This window comes from Urtica dioica, chromosome 4 (assembly GCF_054948205.1).
Source record: "Urtica dioica subsp. dioica isolate 48M chromosome 4, U.dioica_male_clone48M_v1_H2, whole genome shotgun sequence".
Taxonomy (NCBI): domain Eukaryota; kingdom Viridiplantae; phylum Streptophyta; class Magnoliopsida; order Rosales; family Urticaceae; genus Urtica; species Urtica dioica.
Genome location: NC_142759.1, coordinates 2,546,445 through 2,567,838, shown reverse-complemented (window position 1 = coordinate 2,567,838; position 21,394 = coordinate 2,546,445). Strand labels below are relative to the sequence as shown.

General features: G+C 32.6%; 2 protein-coding genes across 2 annotated transcripts; both read right to left on the bottom strand.

Annotated features, from left to right (window-relative positions):
- Positions 1-1,343: 1,343 nt before the first annotated feature.
- Positions 1,344-5,177, bottom strand: LOC149399237 (protein LIKE COV 2). The gene is made up of 7 exons (XM_089613072.1): positions 4,911-5,177; positions 3,685-3,737; positions 3,488-3,597; positions 3,156-3,323; positions 2,143-2,240; positions 1,918-2,044; positions 1,344-1,652 (listed from the first exon to the last, which is right to left on the bottom strand). Exons 1-7 carry the CDS (start codon positions 5,025-5,027, stop codon positions 1,549-1,551), a joined length of 777 nt encoding a protein of 258 aa, XP_089469198.1. The 5' UTR covers positions 5,028-5,177; the 3' UTR covers positions 1,344-1,548.
- A 9,061-nt stretch (positions 5,178-14,238) lies between these two features.
- Positions 14,239-16,715, bottom strand: LOC149399236 (ethylene-responsive transcription factor ABR1-like). Its single transcript, XM_089610954.1, has 2 exons — positions 16,012-16,715; positions 14,239-14,954 (listed from the first exon to the last, which is right to left on the bottom strand). Exons 1-2 carry the CDS (start codon positions 16,367-16,369, stop codon positions 14,398-14,400), a joined length of 915 nt encoding a protein of 304 aa, XP_089467080.1. The 5' UTR covers positions 16,370-16,715; the 3' UTR covers positions 14,239-14,397.
- Positions 16,716-21,394: the final 4,679 nt, after the last annotated feature.

Below are 21,394 nucleotides of genomic sequence, written 5' to 3'. Positions count from 1 at the left end.
GAGAAAATCAACCGTAAGTCATAAAAAAATGTTATATTTGACTCAATGTTTTTTTTTATAAATAATTATAAACATGTTGAGTAAATGCCGGTAAAAATACCTATTGTTTTCGTGTACATCCGGTTTGCTACCTAAACTTTTTTTTCCGCGGAAAAACTACCTAATGTCTTGTTTTTGTGTTGCCGTTACTACAAGCACCGTTTTTATGGTCAAAAGTTAACGGAAAGTTTAAATTGACTTCCAAACCAGCCTCAGATTCGCCGCTCTCTTCCACCATCGCAACCCGATTCCGACGATGCCCTCGCCGATCGAACCGACCTCGCTGTCGCTGTCTACGTCCCTGTACTTGTCGAGCAACGGAGGAGGCTCGTCGTTATTCCCGGAGCAAAGCTGCTCCATTCGTCGCCGGCGGCCATGCCCATTTGGGCGGCTTTCTGGAGCAGCGCGGTGGCGGACATGGCTGCCAGCGACGAATGGAGCAGCTCTGCTCCGGGAAGAACGACGAGCCTCCTCCGTTGCTCGACAAGTACAGGGACGTCGACAGCGACATCGAGGTCAGTTCGATCGGCGAGGGCATCGTCGGAATCGGGTTGCGATGGTGGAAGAGAGCGGCGAATCTGAGGCTGGTTTGGAAGTCAATTTAAACTTTCCGTTAACGTTTGACCATAAAAACGGTGTTTGTAGTAACGGCAACACAAAAACAAGACATTAGGTAGTTTTTCCGCGGAAAAAAAAGTTTAGGTAGCAAACCGGAAGTACACGAAAACAATAGGTATTTTTACCGGCATTTACTCTATTTACAATGATGTATTTCGACTTTTGACAAAATAAAGAGTCGAGATTCAACAACCTTCTTTCTGATAAGTTCCTCGAGCAATCAATTCAATGTACACCTTACTATGTAAGTGGCCATGGAACAATCTTCCTTAATTTTTAGCTGAGAAACTATCTGGGTCGATTCCGGATTGACAAGGTTCCGAGTCGACTTGGATTGAGAGGTTTGGTTTCGTAGGTCAAGGAAGGTAGACATGATCTTGGACATGTAAAGGTTTTCTCACATTCCAGCTCTCAGATGGAAAAGTTTACGCTACGACCAGACATATTTTCGGCTAAAAGCAAAGCTCTTTTTGCTCAATTTGGGACATTTGAATATGCCTAATCACTGATGGTTGTGTAAAACGCCATTTTAATATTACATTAGGAGCACATGATGACTAAGCAGATATTTATAAGATATATATACTGCAATTCAGGCACACAACCCCAATGTCTAGAAATAAAAGAAAGAAATAAAAAAAAAAGAGTAAATAAAGGAACGTGATGATACACACTTGACATCCCAATACCAAATAAGAAAATAAATCACTAATTGGCCAACATTACAGATATATATGAATAAAGCTCTTTAAAAGAACCAAGTAAATTTTACAGCCTAGTCTATATAAAGTATTAACAAGCATTCTCAAACGAATAACACATCATCGATATCTCTTGTAAAATGTATTAAGCAATCCTGAAACAACAGAGATGATTCTACTATTTGCACGGCTACACCATTCGGCTCAAAGGAATTATTTGATTTGATGGCCGGGTCACCGGTCCCATAGGCGAAATTACCTGTGGCATCGTCATACCACCGGAAACAATAATCTCTGCAATTATATTTAAAAAAAATATATAATACTTAATTCACACCCTCAAAAGATTGATGATATTTGCGTGTATGATAATAAGAAAGAGGATGATGTTTGAGTTTCATTTATGATAAAAATAAAAATTGAGTTTGTTATATGGTTTATATTTGATATAAAGTATTAAGGCATACTTGAATTTAAAATCTTATGATTACCAAATACACTCAAAAGAGCCCGAAAATGGAAGTATAACACGACGGTTAAGGAGGGTGTATATACATACCTATGCCTTCTCGGATAGATAGATTCGGTCGTATGATCTCTTTGGAATTGATGAGAACGATATCGCCTATGTATAGGTGGTTTGTTGGGATGAAAACACTACATAGCTCCTCATCTTCGTCTTCTTTCTGAGCAGTGACCAAAGATAGAGATAAAGCATGATGAGCTCTATTAGGTACTCAAAGACTATTGAGCAAAGTAGAAACTCAAAAGTTCAACACTATACCTGAAGAGTTACGGTGGACGTAATGAAGCCAAATGCATATTCACCGACTCTTGGGTGCCGAATGATTGCAACTTCTTTAAACGCGGTGGTGTTTTGGTCTGCAAAAAGTTCATGAACCCCAAAGCTCGTTCACACACATACTTGTACAGTAAATTGTCTAATTTTCTAAACCGCTAATCACGACGAACTTCGAAGTGGGTTCCTTTTAACACTACTTCACCGATGCAAAATCCCAAATATTTTTGAGTTAGAGAACCTATAGTATATTTGTCTTTTATGATAGGGAGACCATGTTCTCACTTGAACCGGTGGAGGTATTTACCATAGAGCTTATCCCTCCAGTGTGAAAATTTAATATTTTTTTACTGAAGCAATTTACCGACCACAAGCTTTGTTACTGAAGCAATTCACCGATCACAAGTTAAAATAAGTTAAATTGCAAGGCAATGCTTCTTGAGCCGGAATTTCCTATCATAATATCATAGTATAATATATTTACGTAGAAGGATGATTTACAAAAATAGAAGCCTTGCTAAAAAGATATCCTTTAATGAAGTTGAAAACTTCGCCAAAGAAGAAAAACTTCAGATCAGAGGCATCTGGATTTTGATGGATATCGGCTAGCTATGAGCAAACTCTCTACCCAATGGCGGAGCCAGGTTCTCAACTAAAGGGGGCATTTTTTAGAAAAAGAAATCAGGGGGGCATATGCTCCCACTGGTCCTCACCCGGGTCCACCGGCGTCTCTACCTTCGGTAATTTCTCCCGAAATCTACCTCAAATACTACGGAGATCTCTCCAAAGTGCATGATTTTAAAAAATTAAATGAAGACTGCTGAAACTTTCGACCTAACAGTCTAAAAATACGAAGTCCCAAAGAAACAGAAACTCCTGAACAACTGTTAGATTAACATACATGCAATGGAGACATATGCATCTTAGATAATATCAAGTTTCTACAGCCACGCCTCAAACATGTTTTGACAACAAGAGAAAGCGGGATAAAGTATTACCTGGAGATATCGCAGAACTTATTTGTTTTGAAGCCGAATATAGATGCTTAATGAAGGGCATTCTCTTTATAAACCATTCTCCAAGTGAAAAGACAGCAGCGCCCATCCACGAAGAAACAAAAACACCAACAAAAAATACAAAAAGTAGTGATGTAATGAATCCCAGTCCTGTCATAAAAACCAAGTAAATTCAACATTTTAAATAAGATAGAAGCTCTCAAACAAATGTCATACAACGCAGCTACATTAGAAAGTAACTATTAAAATGATGTCATATGGTCCACAAGAACTTGCTCAGAGCTCCAACCTTCTCATGTTTTCTTTAGACTTACCGAATATGTTAATGCCAAGTTGCTCGTATATCGGACTAAAGAATCCGTCAACAAACTCAATAAACCACCAAGTTATGAAAAATGTAACCGCTACAGGAAAAAGAACCACACTGCAAAATTAAAATTTTAAGCAACATTAGTTGGAAGCTGTGGGTGGAAAATACACTAAAAAACCTGAAGCTATGAGATATTATTACCATCCAGTCATAAATTTCTTCGAGACCCAGCTCTGAAGAACAAAACAGCAAGCCTGCAAAACAATTTAATATACATGGAACAAGAATACCGTAAGAGAATCCCGACAAACATATTACTAGTCATGTTCATCCAAAAAAAGCTCACGTTTATTCAAATATGTATGGTATAAACCTAGTTATTCTCCCATAGCATAGACTAATATGCTAGAGCAAAAAAACAGTAATTAGGGACATTAAATAAATATCCTTCTTTGTAATGATAAATTTTCTCCAAGCCATTTCTTGATAGACACAGGAGAAGTTAGGAGATGCAGATACTGTTAGATCATATCGTACTAGTCACAAATGCTCTGATGTAACTTCAATAGGAAAATAGAAAATATGCTTTTCAAATCTCAATGGTACTTGAATAATTTCATAGAGCTAGAAAACTCCATTTTGACCTTTTCCGATCAAGGCTTTTGTGGTAGTCCTTTTGCAATTAAAATCTTATCAGGATTAAAGACTGGCTATTTATTTCTGCTCATCTACATGCGGGTAAAAACTAAAACCTTTGAAATCGCCTCATTCGGTATCTTTTACTCTACCTATATTGGTGTACTTCGTTACACTTACACGCAATATGACTGACTATCAAAAGAAAAATGGTTCTACTCGATGGAATGACTGATACAGAAAATCAGAGGTACCCATAGACTAGATACTAAAAAATCTAAAGCTGAACGATTTGTGCTAACATTGAGAGTTTTCACTTATCAAGGACTGCCATTTTCTACTCATTTTCAGAGTTAAGAATGGGATTTCCTATGAAAAACATAAAAGAACCTTGAAATTTAATCTTGCGGATCTTGTTGCCACACCATACTTCAGACAAATATTATAACTTATTCAAATATTTGAGATCTGAAACTCATCAGCACTCAGCTCTCACTCATGGACTTCTTCATAAGTACTTATCGATTATGAAATGCCCTAAACTTGTTGTACCATGGCAGCGTTATTCAAGCGAAGTTTTTTTTTTCCCCATAAATCGCGTTAATGTATGCATGTACACGCATTTCCATAAGGTCAACTCTCCGAATCTATCACTACATTCCAGAAATCCAATGTTCTGATTAGGAATCAATATTTTAAAGCACCAATAGATCCGAAGACAATTCGAATTTCAGTAATTGAAAAGGAAACCCTAGAGAGAAGAAAAAATGGAAGAGAAAAAAAAGACCGACCTTGCGCGTAGAGGAATTAGGAGAATTGGGCGGAGATTTCGCTGGATCTTCAGGATCGTGACCACCATTGTCAGCTTGACTCAGCGGAATCGAAGTGGATTCTTTCTCTTCGGCCATTTCTGTGTCTCAATCCGCGGAAAGATCTCTCTCGTCGAAGATATTGATGAACCAACGATGATATGAGAGAGAGTGAGAAGACTATATTGGATTTAATTAAGTGTAGTAGGAGTCTCTACTCACTTAAGACTAAAGCTACAAAATTTATAATTAATAGATATCATCATATTTTTGTACTCAAAAGGAAATATCTTCATATTATTTTATTAGCTAAAAATATCCATTAAAAATTATTTTAAAAAAGACCCTTTAAAATATTTAGTTTCAAACAGCACGCCAGCATCCATCTTATTATACATTATACATAGAGAAACTAGAGTACGTTTTTCATTGTTCATTCTACAGTATAATGACATTTTTATACCTTAAATAATAAATAATAACATAAGATGTCATAAATCGAAATTAGAAAAAAAAAGTTTTTTCTTCTAAAAAAATACTAAAATTAACCGTACATTCTAATAAAAATTACAAGTCCTGCCACTGAAGAACTCTGATTTTTTTTCGAATAGTCTACGACTCTTAAACCATCTTTTGGAATCTCAGATATATTCGGAAACTTTTTTTTTGTTATATATAACCATAGTTGACCCACCACTGTTATTCATTTTCATGCTCTACTCTTGGAACCTGCAAACAAATCAAACAAGATCAGGTAATCAACGATCCATAATACTTAACTTATCCTGTATATTTTTCTCTTACTTTTTCTCAGTTGTTTCGTTTGTGTTTGATATATTTTCATTCTCGAAATTTTTTTCCCGATCTTTAGTGTAAAATCATGAGAAACTTATTGAAAAAACCCAAAGACAAAGATTCATGAGTAGTTCGGAAAAAAAAAAATCATAGTTATGAATCCAAATCCTAAAGTCATCAACGATCCAAAGAAACAAAATCTAAACTCCCAAACATAGAGATGCAATAGAGAAAAAAAATGGCAATGAATTTTTCTTAGCATACTAATAATCATTCCCGTATTTATTAATAGAGAAGAAGATTCTAATAGTCTATGGGAACAAAATTTTAAGCAGAACGTGATTGAACCTCGAGAAGCTTTGGCTGAGAAAGATGGAAAAAAAAAAACCCAAAGTGTATTTGGAAATCGGGACCGTTTGTTTTAGTTTTCTAAACTCGTTTTCTGTTTTTAAATTCTGTTTTCTGATTCTAATTTTTAAATTTAAAAAACAGATTTAGAATTACGTTTCATAATATTTTAAATGTTGTTTGATATTGTTTTTCATTCAATTGTATAGAGATAAAATAGAAAACAATTTTTCATTGTTTTCTGTTTTCTAAACAAATTTCAAAGAAAACAGAAACATGATTCTAAATCTGTTTTCTAAATTCATAATCAAACAGTTTTTCTAAAACTGTTTTCTAGAATTTAGAATCAGAAAACCGAAAACGGGAACAGAAAACATAACCAAACGGCCCGTAATGTTTTAATTTATGTATTTTTTTTCATGGAGAGATAGAGAGAGATGAAGACGACGTTACAATGCATCTTGAAACAAAGACGTATTCTTCAAATACGAATATGATATAAATAGGTGTTCTTCAAATATGAAGATGAACTATTCAGGCTCTATAAACAATAAACCCAAAGTTTGTAAAAGTTATAAAATTCAATTTATAATCATAATTTTATACAAAGTTTCTATACATTTATAATTTTGAGCTCTTTTAATTTGTGTTACAATTGAAACATATTATTATTGTGGGAGAAAAGACTGAAATTCTTAATTCTAGATTTGTTAATTTGTATCAATAAAAATGTTGTGGTGTGTATTTTTTAATTTATTAGGAAATGTAATGTTTTAATTTATGTATTTTTTTCAATCAATAAATTAACATATTTAATGCAATAGATAAATAAATTATCATTTGTTTATTTTTCAGACATATGATTAATAATATATATATGGATTAATATGAACAAATTTAATTTTATTGGGTAAATTTATAATATATAAATAATAATGGGTTAAAATTAAATTATTAAAACTGTGGCAGAAGATAATATATTTATGATATTATTTGAATAATATGTAAAATAGAAATCGATTGAAGATGAAAAACATTATTCATCGATAAAAATGAAGAATAAAGATGCACTGAAGATGCTCTCAACTCAACCATCAAAAAAAGAAAGAAATTGAGTTTAGTGGAGAAGAAGAGAGAGAGTCACCGTTTGATTAAAAAAAACCATGGGTAAGAAGAAAACGACTTTTATAAATAGTTAAAAGTGTTATTCTCTACTATTTTTCTTTGATTTTGATGTGACATCGCACTGCAAATTGGCAAGAGATGTCATAATCGGTATGATATTTGGTTTTTTTTTTTTAAATGAAAATGGTTTTTTTTTTTATCAAACCATTTTCATTTTCAAAAAAATGGTTTGATGAAAAAAAGCATAGTCGGTCTCCGTAACATATTTAGAAATATTCAGAATAAAAGTTACAATTTTTTTATACAAAAATTGAAATACATTTCATATTATATTATGGCATAAAATCAGGGTTGTTTGTTTTCCTTAAATCTCTTATGTGGGCTGAAGGGTATGGACATGGGTTTGATAGATGGAGAGATATGAAAAAAATATTAATAATAATTACAATCTATGATTTTTTTTTTTATATATAATTTGAGTTATTGAAAATCATCTATTCTATTATCGATTGAAAAGATTTTCAGATTAACTAATGCAATATATACATAATTGAAGTTTATTACGAATCTTTGAATTATATATTTATTATTAAATTGTATATATTTATAAATTAGATAAATATTAGCTAACACATTAATTATAATTTGCAGATAATATAAACAAGTCATTTTTTATTTCTTATTTCAATCGTGAAAATGATTGATACAAGACAGCCAACTTTGCTTTTTCAGAATGAGATGAATTGTATATAATTGTTTGAAGATTTATTGACATCGATGTCAACAAAAAAAAAACAACGATGTCAATAAATCTTCATATATTTTCCATATTTAAAAAAAAAAAATTAAAAACTTTTCAGAATTCTAAGAATCATTATTGAGTATGAACTATGAAGCCACTTAAAAATGTGAAATCCTTCTTAACTAAGCACAATGAGATATATAAAGAGAGAGAGTAAAACGAAAATAAAAAGAAAAGAATATTTTGTTCATGGTATTTCTGTACCAAAAAAACAAGGTCGTCATAGTCTTTGATTAAATTATACATATTGGACTTTGGTCTTAAACTAGTGTGGATGTCATATTTTATGAATAATCACTACATTTTAATACGTATTCCTAAACTAGTATCTTCTCAATATTTTTGGACCAAAATCCAATATGTCAAACTTAATCCAAAATTATACTTGTCATTTTGTGTAACTAGCTACTCTTTTATCACCTCTCTCTCTCTTGTGCGGAAATAAGTTTGTTCTCTTTTTCATACATTTTCGTACACTTTGGGTTTATAAGTTTTTATTAAAGAAGTTTTTCGTTCTACTAGCGGTTTTCGTTATCTTTATGTGCTCTGTGAACTTTTTAAAAAATGAATGAACGATTACGAGAATTCTGAAAATTTTGAAAAATCTGGAAAAATAATTACGGGAGATTTGGGATATTGTTGAAGATTTGTCGACGTCTTTGTCTTTTTATTGACAATGATGTCAATAAATCTTCAAACGATTATGGGAAAATCATTTGAAGATTAATTGACATCTTTGTCAATAAAAAGACAAAATGTCGATAATTTTCGACCTTTTTAAATTTTTTTTGTTATGATTTTAAATATTTAAAAAGTACTTTAAAACGTTTATAATAGAAAATTAACATCCCGATTATACTCTTTTTATGCAGTAGTGAGTGAAATTTCAATAGATGTCAAGCGTAGTGATATACGAGTTAAACCATGTGTAAATGTTGTGATATTTTCATACGCAAGTGCACGTAATCGCTCAAACAGTAAAGTCGTTAATACGAGTCAATGCTGCTGAGCATAGAAAGTATTCTATTAAAACTTAAATTTTCTTATAATATATATACAACAACACAAACAACTAATTCCATACCCAAAATAACTAGAAAGTATGCTATAACTTTTTATGTATATATAAAAGGAACAAAAAAAAAAAAAAAGAGTACAATATGAATCATATGATGCACACTTAGGGTCGTAAGCGTTTAGTGATAACTTTGACGATATCCTAAAATTGATGGCGCTTATTTATCTCTATTCATACAGCACAGCAGTATCTAAAAAATATCTATTATATTTCTTATATATAGATTTATGCCTATATCTTTTAGACGATTTTTTTATTTATTTATATGGGTTTTTATTTATGAAGCCCATCTTCTTTCTCGCGGAACCCAATCTTAGGTGACTGTAGTCCAAGGTTTAAGACGTTGCAACCAAACGACAACGACTTGGAAGTAACGTGTTACCATTAAAATTTTGAAAAGCTGCATTAATTTTTTTTTTTTTAAAGCAATTTTAATTTTCTTTAGGACGATAGTTTTCTTCAAGGATTGCCCGTATTTACCCATAATTTGATATTAAAAGGGGTATTGATTTAGAACAAATTTAAAACGGAGAATAAAAGTCTATCGCTAAAAAAAAAAAATTTACGTCAGTTGATCTTAAAATGGTAGATTTTTATACTCTTCATGTTTGTTTTTATAATAATGTATCACATCTACTTAAAATGAACACTAAAAAAAAGCATCAGTTCGACGACAAACTTATAATGAGACATACAAATTTACTGCTAAAAAAGTAGGACAACTTTGTTCATATCTCATCTCGGTTAGTGTTGCTCAATGTTATCCATTTAACATAGATGAAATATGATTCTTGTTGCTGTATTGCACATATTCTCTTCTCTCCCGGGCTATTAGTAATCTCATGTTCGTATAATATTTGTCATGGTTGAGAGACTTCTTGTTCTCTCGCTGCTAAAGAGCTCTTAGTAAATATGTGAATTATTGGGTTCGAGAGGAATCGAGTGTATAAGTCGAGTATGAAACCTAAACAATATCAATCAATGAGCTTCTTTCTCATAGCTTTGACAAAGATTAGCTTACTTTTTTTTTTTGTAAACCTTGGAAAACTTATTGACTCAATTTATTTATGTTCTTAAACAAATCTAATAATGCTTGGTCGTGTGTTTGTTAATTGATCACATGTTGTTCAATATGAAATCACAACAATTAATTTATTTGTTAATTTGTTTAAATTTTAAATACTTAAATAAATATTTTTTAATTTAGTGTCAGACGATTAAAATTAATTTTCTTAACCAAATTTTATGTTAAATTTAATTGAACGATCTAATATACCCAAGTACTATATGTCATATGTTAATGCTTATTTATAAAATATAGTGATTATTTTAAATTAAATTACATTAAAATAATTAATGCTTATGGCTGCTTAATGCAAAAATACCTTTGCCTACAAAAAAAAAGAGTAAAGAAATGTTATCTAGCTTCCTACTGGAAAAATAAAACTACAAGTATTTGTTGTAACGAGTCTTTCTTCTACATTCTCTTAAAATTATAGTCAAAATTTCATTTTATTAAAAAAATAGCTCACTAACTAGATCCGCTATAAATTAATTAATTATAGAGTAATTTATTATTAATTTTTTAAAATAATAAAAAATTTAGTCTACTTTTTAAAAGAATGGTGGTAGCCGTGGTATAAGTTTATAAGATATGTTTTTCATAATCTTCCTTTATGTTATGTTAGTGTTTCTTATAGTAATACTAATACGTGCTGTACATGAACTATGAAGTTATGAACAATGGTGTTTTTTTTTTTTTTTAAATATTAAACAAAATAACCTGGTGATTTGTTATTTGTTCGTGCATGGTGTCCTATTTATATATTTATTTATTTTTTTCTGTTCTTCTTGCGATTAGTTTGGTGTTAGGGCATTTTGGTCCATTTTTTATTTATCTATGATGAAATTCAACTACCGAGTCTAAAGGAGAGATTTGCATCAAAGTCACAAACTCGACTCCAAATTGCAAATGACTCACGACGAAAAAATGTGTTGCATAGATGTCACTTTGATAAAAAAAATAGGACCAAAATACCCTTACGCAGATTTCAAAGTAGACACGCAGTCAAATATTTCGAAAAAAAAGTAGACTCACAGAAGAAATTACAAAGAGTAGACTCGCAGTCAAATATTTCGAAAAAAAATAGACTCACAGAACAAATTACAAAAAGTAGACTCGCAGTCAAATATTTCAAAAAAAAAAAGTAGACTCCTTCACAAATACAAATACATCAACACAGATTCCTTCGTCCTCTTCTTCCCCGATTCCTTCTCGATCTGGCTCTCGAGCCTCGCCGTCGACCACAGCCCCGACGGCCTCGCGTTCTCGTCGCCGTCGCCGGTGGTCTCCGCCGAAACCAGGCTCTTCCTCGCCGACGACGCTGATCGAAGAATCCTCTTCTCTAAACTCTCGATTCATTCTCGATCTGGCTCCCGAGCCTCACAGTCGACCACAGTCCCGACCGCCTCGCGTTCTCGTCGCCGTCACTAGTGGTCTCCGCCGGAACCAGGCTCTTCCTCGTCGACGACGACGATCGGAGAATCCTCTTCTCCAAACTTCCGATTCCTTCTCGATCTGCCTCCCGAGCCTCGCCGTCGACCACAGCCCCGACGGCCTCGCGTTCTCGTCACCGTCGCCGGTGATCTCCGCCGAAACCAGGCTCTTCCTCGCCGACGACGCCGATCGAAGAATCCTCTTCTCTAAACTCTCGATTCATTCTCGATCTGCCTCCCGAGCCTCGCTGTCGACCACAGTCCCGACGGCCTCGCGTTCTCGTCGCCGTCACTGGTGGTCTCCGCCGGAACCAGCCTCTTCCTCGCCGACGACGACGATCGGAGAATCCTCTTCTCCAAACTCCCGATTCCTTCTCGATCTGCCTCCCGAGCCTCGCCGTCGACCACAGCCCCGACGGCCTCGCGTTCTCGTCGCCGTCGCCGGTGGTCTCCGCCGGAACCAGCCTCTTCCTCGCCGACGACGACGATCGGAGAATCATCTTCTCCAAACTCCCGATTCCTTCTCGATCTGTCTCCCGAGCCTCGCCGTCGACCACAGCCCCGACGGCCTCGCGTTCTCGTCGCTGTCGCCGGTGGTCTCCGCCGGAACCAGCCTCTTCTTTGCGGCGGCGGAGGAAGATGAGGAAGGGGAGAGAGAGTTGGCAAGCTTCTTCTTGTCGGATCTGACCGAGGAGTTTGAGAGAGATTGATTTTATTATAAGAGGGTAATTTAGACTTTCTATAAGTGACACAAATGCAAATAAGTGATACGGATGCAATTTTAACAAATAAGTGACACAAATGCAAAGAATGGCTGAAGCTGTGACTCTAGCCGTAAATTTATAAGAGGTTAATTTAGACTTTCTATAAGTGACACAAATGCAAATAAGTGATACGGATGCAATTTTAACAAATAAGTGACACAAATGCAAAGAATGGCTGAAGCTGTGACTCTAGGCGTAAATACCACAAATTAAAACAGCTTGCGAGGTCTATCTTCTCTTTATTGAGGTCCATTTAGATGCTTTTGAGTTTTGACAAATTTCAAAGCCGTTCTAAAGGGCATATAATTTATATAATCTTCTTCATTTTTTTGGTTTTGACTTTATTTTTTAATAAGAAAGAGTCAATTTGCATGGGCTGATTGAAGACTGATCTACCTCTCGGCTAAGCAAGTAGCTGGTTTTCTGACTTTTGATATTCTTCTTCTTCTACTTTAAAGTTTAAAGTTTAAAGTTTAAACTTCAAACATAAAATCAACGGATTATTTTCACCCGCTAACCTAAATGTAGTAATCATCGATATGTCAAAGAAGGAAATGGATTATTCGCAAAAGAAGGTCTACCAATCAAAATGTCAAAATGCATGTTAAATTATCAATACCATGCACAAATATATTGACTTGACTACGCAACGTCAAAGCTCAAAACTGGTTTTTACTTTATTATAATTTAATTTTTTTCCCATGCCGGTTAATATGCTTTTTAGACCATCCTGGCTTGATATTGTCAATTCAAACAACTTGAGATCTGATGCCATAAATGGAGAGACTTTTGACATGGTTTCCTTAATTTTTAATATTTGTAATCTACATGTCGCAGTATTGCTGTCTTATTTTGTTGAAAGTTGAAACACCGTCTTCTATGGTAAAAATATATAAACGACGTCTTCTTGTTATGGTAAAAATATATAAGTGACATAGAATATTGATGTTTTATTTTGTTGAAAATTGAAACGATGGCTTCTGGTTTTTATATTTATTTATTTATTTATTTAAGAGGCAGTTTATATTTATTAGTACTTAATAATTTATTCAAATACTCCTAAAATAAATTATTGCCTCATTTTTATTAAACTGCGATATTTTTTAAATACAGTTAGCAGCCATAAACAACAAAAACCAAATTATTCAACATAAATGGTCAATGTTTGACTTTAAGTTTATTTAGATAATAGTTAGAACTGAGCCTTTTGAATTCTTTATCACTCTATAATTTAGTTAATAATTAATAAATAAGTAGTAAGTCATTAATCTGATGTATGAAAACTTGAAAAATCAAATTTAATGTTATCTTACCTTAACTAAGCTCAATGTTAAACATTTTTAGACCAAATTTTTGGATAGATCAAACGTAAAAAATATTCTTGTTATCTCACATTTGAATATTAAGCTCAATGTTTTTTTGTGTGTGTGTGTGTGTAATTCTTGAATTTATTAGTTACCTAAAAATTGTAATGTACTGACCAAGCCAACAGATTAGATCATTTATATATATATATATATATATATATATATATATATATATATATATATATATATAATGTAATATAACAGGTACGATTTTATATATAATTACATACCGGTTTTAAAAAAAAAAACAAAGACATGTAACAGAAACGTATATAGAATATAATAAAAACATATTCCCATGAGATAATCAGAATAACACATTTTTGGTGATATTAAAATTATTTTATTTTAAGATAATCTCATTACTTGATTAATCACATTTTCGAAGATATTTTTTAACATCACTCTCAACAAAACAAAATAATCTTAAAATTTTCGAAAAAGTGATTAATATTACTCCCAACCAAATACACTCTAAATTATTTCATAGAAATTTATCTCACTGTAAGTTTTATATATTTGCTCTTTATCAATATCAATCAATAAAACATATTTCGTTCTAAAAAAAATTAAAACATTCAAAGTGATGGGTACAATAAGTTCAACTAAAAAAAAAAAAATATTAAAGTACGAATAAGACAAAGAAGAAGGAGAGAGAGAGAGAGCTAAAGCATTCTAGAATATATGTATTTGATCAACTCGACGACGACGAAGTATAAGCAGAACCAGTCCATTGGTCCTGAACCGTAAAACTGGTCGAACCAGAAACAGAACTCGTGGTCGAAGAAGAAGACGAAGAAGCCATTGCCGACGACGAAATCATCTGATCGTACAAGCTCACAGTCCTCACCGTCCCTCCGGCGGAAGAGAGATAAGGCGTGTGGTTCGGCGGCGTAGGAATCTCCGGCGTCGAAGATCGGAGATGAACGTTCTCGGGGAAATTGAGCTTGGCCTTGTTGCCGCGGAACCGGAGAGCGGCGTTGTCGTAAGCCATGGCGGCGGCGATGGCGGTGTCGAAGGTGCCGAGCCAAACACGCGCCGCCTTGAATGGGTCTCGGATCTCCGCCGCCCATTTCCCCCACGGCCGTTGTCGGACTCCTCTGTATTTCCTTCTCTGACCTACCTCCTCTTCTTCTTGAGAATGATGACGTGGCACTGTTGCCGTTTCGTGGTACTCGTAGTCGTATATCGCTGGCTGTGGTGTCGTTTGTGCTTGTGTTTGTGGTGGTGTTCTGGTATAGCCTTGATGATCTGCAGTGAATAACAAGTACAAATTAGCAACAATGTTTTTATTCATGTATTTATTATTATTATTACGATGATTACATCATGTTTGCATGAATAATAATATTTATTTTAAGACGTTTTAATTTATTGGAAGTTGATGATATGCCATAATATGATCATTTTCAGTTATTCATTATAGATAGAATTAAAATATATAGATATATATATATATATATATATATATATATATAATTTATAATAAGTTCTTGGGAAGAACAAGTACGAATTCGCAATCTGTACATTTTTTTTTACGATGTTTCCACTTCTGGGTAAATAACTAATTATTATAACTGCATATCATTATATAAGTGGAACTAAGAGATTATAAATTAATACGAAAGACATATGTGTAGTGCAATATTAACATACGGATTTTTATAATAAAAACAGTATAATGTGATGTGTTATATTTATTATTATAAATGTTTTTGCCACCTTTTCGTTGTATTTATATATTAATATGAATGTTTTAATGATGTTTCATAATTTTGTAACGACAAGGAATGAGACGTGGAAATGAGATGGCATGAACTAACTATGATGAGAACGTTATGGGTTGCCATTCATATATGTACAATGAATAGATGTTATGCTAGTACAAAAAAGAAAAGAAAAATGGAGATATGATTAAAATATAAGAAAATGAGCTTTTCAATCAGGACGAAATAACTAGGACATTCAGAAGAATAAAACTCTTGTTATCTATTATTAAAAAAAACCACGAGGAAAGAACCATGCCAATCTTATATAGCAAGCAAACAAAATAAACATAAAAGAAAAGAAAATCAAAACAAAATAGGACTCTCGTGTTCAAATTTGTTTTTTTTTTTTATTTATTTAAATTCTAGTTTTGTTTTTTCTGAGAAGAAAGTGATGGATCCCTAAAATGAAAAAAAAAAAAAAAAATTATTCAGTATCAAATGAACGGAACCAAAAGCCTCATGCTCATAGTTACCGAAAAAATAAGGTATTTTTTTTTCTTAATTCATTCTATTTTATTTTATAAATACATGAAATTTACCTGGCGCAAAAAAACCAAGAGAAGCCGAGCCATGATCGGGTTGATCGACACGTGTCACATTCGCAAGAGCTGTATAATTTCCCGAATAGTCTCGCTCTTCTCTCCCCCTTTTGTTACCCGACCCGAAATTTTGACCCGAAACCCAATTCCGGTGATCGGATTCGGAAGATACATTCCCGGAAACCACGCGAGTCAGAGCCGAAACCATTACATTCATTTCCCTCTCTCTCATCTCCGTCGACCCAAAGTCAAACCCACTCATTGACCGAGACACGTGTCCTTCTCCTTCGTCTTCATTTTTCCTATGATCGTAATTAGGATTATTGCCACCCTGATTCGCCACCTTTATCATACACATATAGCTAGTTTTCCTTTTGCGCAAATATTTTTGGGTCCTCTGAAATCAGAAACTCTGAGATACGCCTGCGATATAGACACTATACATATATGTATGTATATATATATATAGAGAGAGAGAGGTTTATATAGAAGCGAAGATATATTCAAACACCTCGCCGCCTTTGATGAAGTAGTCGGTGATTTCGTTATCTATTCTATAAAACAATAATTAATGCTTTTTGTTGAAGAAACTGGAAATAATTATAAATAAATAAATATTATTTTGAGTTTTATATGTTGAACTTGAAGAAACCTATATATGCCGACTGGAATAATAATAATGATATAGAAATAGAAGCTATACTAGTTAGATGTGGGGGAATGGCTATATATATAGTGATATGCAATTTAGGTGAAACTGTGAAAGCAATTCAATTTACAGTCTTTAGGGTCAACAAAATTTGTGTGAATGTGAACAGTTGACTATGTAGCATAATTGATGCTGTATTATTAAATAATTAAAAATAATATTGGAATTGAAGCTAATATAGCTTGAAGATATGTGATAATCAACATTCAGTCGGTGTTGGACTTGGAAACGAATCCATCTCTATGAGCCGACATGAAAGATGTGATTAAAATATTTTTGGACACTATTGGAGGCTTTTCTTTCTTTGTTTTCAGTGGGCTAAATAAATAAAGTTCGTGAAATTTCTAGTGACAAATTAAACACGTGGTGATCGTTTATAATTTCTTTCTCCTTGTAGTTAACTATTTTTGGTCATTAATCCCTTATTGAAAATTAGTGTTGCACGATTTTAGTTTGATTAATTTAATTATCTTCTTTGTTTTTGCCAACATGTATTCCTTTTCATATGATATGAATTTAAATTTCACAATGTCATGATTAACAATAAATTAATCTTATATTTAATTTAGGGTATTTTGAATTAATGTGTAAGAGCATCTCTGCCAATGGAGAATGCTAGATTCTAATTTGTATGCTATTTTTTTTCTTCAAAAGTAGATACCCTATGATAAATTTGAGGTTTGAAATTCAGTATAAGAATTACAGTCCATTGAAGTATAATTATAATAATGTGTACCAAACTATTACTTTCCTTGTGCTAATTTTTAGCGTCGCAATGGAGATGCTTTAGCCTCCAAGCGGCAAGCTATTTAGTACTACAATTTTATAGTCTTCTCTTCTAATTAATTTTAGTTTTATTAGATACACAAATCCATAAATTAATTATGCGATCGTACATATAGGAAAAGTGTAAATATTTAATTACAACATATATAAAGTTTTTTTTTTTTTTTAAAAAAAGCTTTAGTATTTAAGAGAAAACTTTAAAAAATATTATGACTGCTTTCAAATGATCCAATTTAGTTTCAAACATTTAAATATCAGTTTAGACCAAGCCGATTAAATATATAAATGTATATATAGTTAAGAAATACTAAAATATAAATGTTGGAGTTGACCAAATATTATCTAGACGAACACGTTAATATGTCAAGAGTTAGGATAATGGATTGTTCTTAGTTTATCTTCTTGTTAAATTTATATACACACACATATATATATGAGGTTTACACTCGAAACCAAATTAAACTTGATTGATCCGAAACAAATTTGGTATGATGTAGTTTATTTGCTTTAATTAGCCCTCAATTTTCTTATTTCTTACACTCCTATCTTTATGAAACCGATTATAAATCAGATCAGACTAGGATTGAAACTGGATCGGTTCGGTTCGGTTTCTTACATTTTTTATATCCGAATATGAATATTCGGTTTTTAAAAATTCGGTCCAATATCCGGTCCAGTTTAGTCTAAAACCGAAATTCGGTTATCCAAATATTCGGTTATCCGGTTTCTTAAATCCAATATCCGGTCCAGTATCCGTTTTTCAAAATTCGGTTATCCGATTCTTTAAATTTTAGATCCAGTTTTATATCCGGTTTAAACAAACCGGCTATCCAGTTTTTATAATACATATCTAGTTCTAAAATTATTACAATGATTTAAATACGAGTATAAAACGAGTCATATAAAGCTCTAAAATAATAATCCATAGTCTAAAAAATAAAAAATAAAAGTTAGGTAAAACAATGTTGTGAAGTTTTTTTTTTTTTTTTTTTTTTTTTTTTTTTTTTTTTTCTAAATCATGGTCTAGGTGGTTGTGAAAGACCTATGTTTAATTATTTTTAATTTAATTTTTTAAATAAAAAAATTCGGTTATATAACCGATATCCAAATTTGTCTAAAATCAAATCCGATATCCGGTACAGTTTTTGAAACCGGATCGGTTATCCGAATCCGAATTTCGGTTATCTAACGTGGCTCCAGATTTCGATTTCAGTTCGGTTTAGATATCGGTTTTATCCGATTTTCGGTTCGGTTTTGTACGGTCCTAGATCAGACGATGCACATCTCTATAATAAATAGATGAATGCGTAATTGGTAGAAATAGTTTGAATTATCATGTGCATGATATTTTGATTCATAAAATTATCTTATATGAGTTAAATAGTCGTCACTTGAGTCATTTTTCATATAAAAACAATAATTTTATTTATAAGAATCCAACACCAAACTACCTAAATATATTTATAAACGTAATTTTTTCTGGTTTCAATTAATTTTATATAGCAATCTAGTGCTTTCCTAACAATATTATGATTTAATTAGATGTTTTATAAGATGAATAAGTTGTTGAAATATTAATCGGTCATATCCTATCATCCTTTTTAAGTAAATGGAAATAATCATTACTATAATAATAACAACTCAAACTCGATCATTCAACATCAAATGTAAATTAGTGGTTGACATGAAAATTGTGCATTTGATGGTTCATGCTTCTTCTTAGCAAATTTGAATTACAAAAGCATAGGTCACGGAGTCAACGTTGACCACAAAATCTGTCAAAACAATTTTTTTTTTTTGTTTGGCAATAAGTTTTTGGATATTGTTGTTAGTCTGTTGTCTTCTACTTATTCTCATTCATCTCTTTTTAACTTGTTGTGTGACAATAAGATATTTTAAGCGGATTCATAAAAGTGGCATTATTAACTGAATACTTTGTACAAGTATGAACTGACTAGACGCTTCAGAATTACGTGGATCCTCTTGAGGATAATCATAAAACGGCAAGTGGGATAGAGAGATTGAAACGGATTTTTAAACTTTTTTTTTTTTTTCAGAGTCTCACTTATAATTATTTTATTACACATCGTTAATATATTATTAGTCGTAATCGTGTAGTTGGTATCATTACACATCTAGAATATCCTTCATATTCTATTGTTCTCGTATAGTTACACTTTCTATTACATAGCTGATTATTCCAAATACGTATTCACCAGCCTACAATTTGTTTATGTTACTCATCGTAAATATCATTTTGCTTATCAAATTATTTTTTATCATAACGAGAAATTATAGATCACAAAAAATATTAAACTAGTTTTTTCTTTCAGTTACCCACACTTCTATCGTATTTATTGGCTGCATTGGATATTTATATTGTCATTTTCGCATTTTTATCCATTTATTTTTCAGGTTTTTCAGGGTTACACACTTCTAATATATATATATAGGTGTTATGAAGAAAACAAAAGGTTAGATTATTTATAAAAGATATATCATATCTTTCATCTCTCATTCTTAATCAATCTGAGTCTATTATAGTAGCTCGAGTTTTACCATATATTGTCAGTCATTTTCGAAAATTATTAAATTTTTTGTGACTTACAAGGAATTACACGTCAAAACTCAAGCGAAGTCCACTAAGAGACATGATCCGGGCCCGCGAAGAAAGGCGACGAAAAAGGTAAAAAACGACAATGGCGTGCAGCGCCTTATCTTCGCCCAATTCGATTTACACAATTCTCTCTCAACACAATCACTCGATTCAAGAGTCGTGCAACGCTGCCGATGACCCTCCGCATATAATTTCACTCTGTTCGAGCTTGATTCTCTCAAATATTCTCAAAGAATAACGGCACCCCTACCTTACACACATAGTAATCAGACTAATGTTGAGCGTCGGAGGGCGTGCCAGATGCACCGTCTCTGCGCACCTCTAAGCTTATTTTCTTCTTTTTCTTACTCTCAAGTCTACGCGACGAACGAAGAACGTTCTTGAGCTAAGTGAGGGAACTCGTGACTTTCGAGTTTCTACAACCCAGCTCGGACGCAGCCACTTGGTCCAGGCTTGGGTCGAACCGTCCGAAATCTTTCACATTGTCCGATTTTCGTCGATAATACCATATTTATCAATTTATGTTTATAACATGAACTTGCTCATTCAAATTGGAAACTTTTAAGAATATAAAATTGGCCATAATTTCTTGGCATAAGCATTTTACGTTGGAGGATGTCCATGCTATTTGAAAGTGAGATAGAATGCATTTTCTGAGCTAAGGTCTACAAAGATGAGCATTTGTATTTTGAAAAGTTGGCTGCTATAATTTTAAGGAGATTTCGACAATTGAGAGATCATCATCGAATTCGATGGATTGGGTTATAACTTTTAAATTTTGGCATATGAGTTAGTGGCCGGCCTGCCTATCTCTAGGTATCGAGGTGATACTACTTAGTCTGTTGAAATATGCACATTGAATCGCTATAAAAATAAGGTCATAGTGATTCGATCATTGAAAATTATTGTTACGTTGTTATGATCTCTATGCGGTTAACAGTGGAAAATTTGGTCAACTGTTTAACGTTTGACTCTTTCGAACAAATAAATATTCTGGATTTAAAATGGTTAAAAGTTTAACCGATTAACATTTAAATGCATATAAATTTACTTTAGCCCGACCGGTTAACCAGGAAATAAATAGTTAAAAGTAATTAGTAACCATTGTTTTTGTTTAAAATTCTCGTTTTTTTTATTAAAATTAACCAAGTGGTTAAAATTTAAACATTTTTATTTCGTTAACCGGTAATTGGTGTACCATTTTATTTATATGAGTGAGAGATGATACGGTAAATATTTATTTTAGATATTTATTTATATGAGTGGGAGAT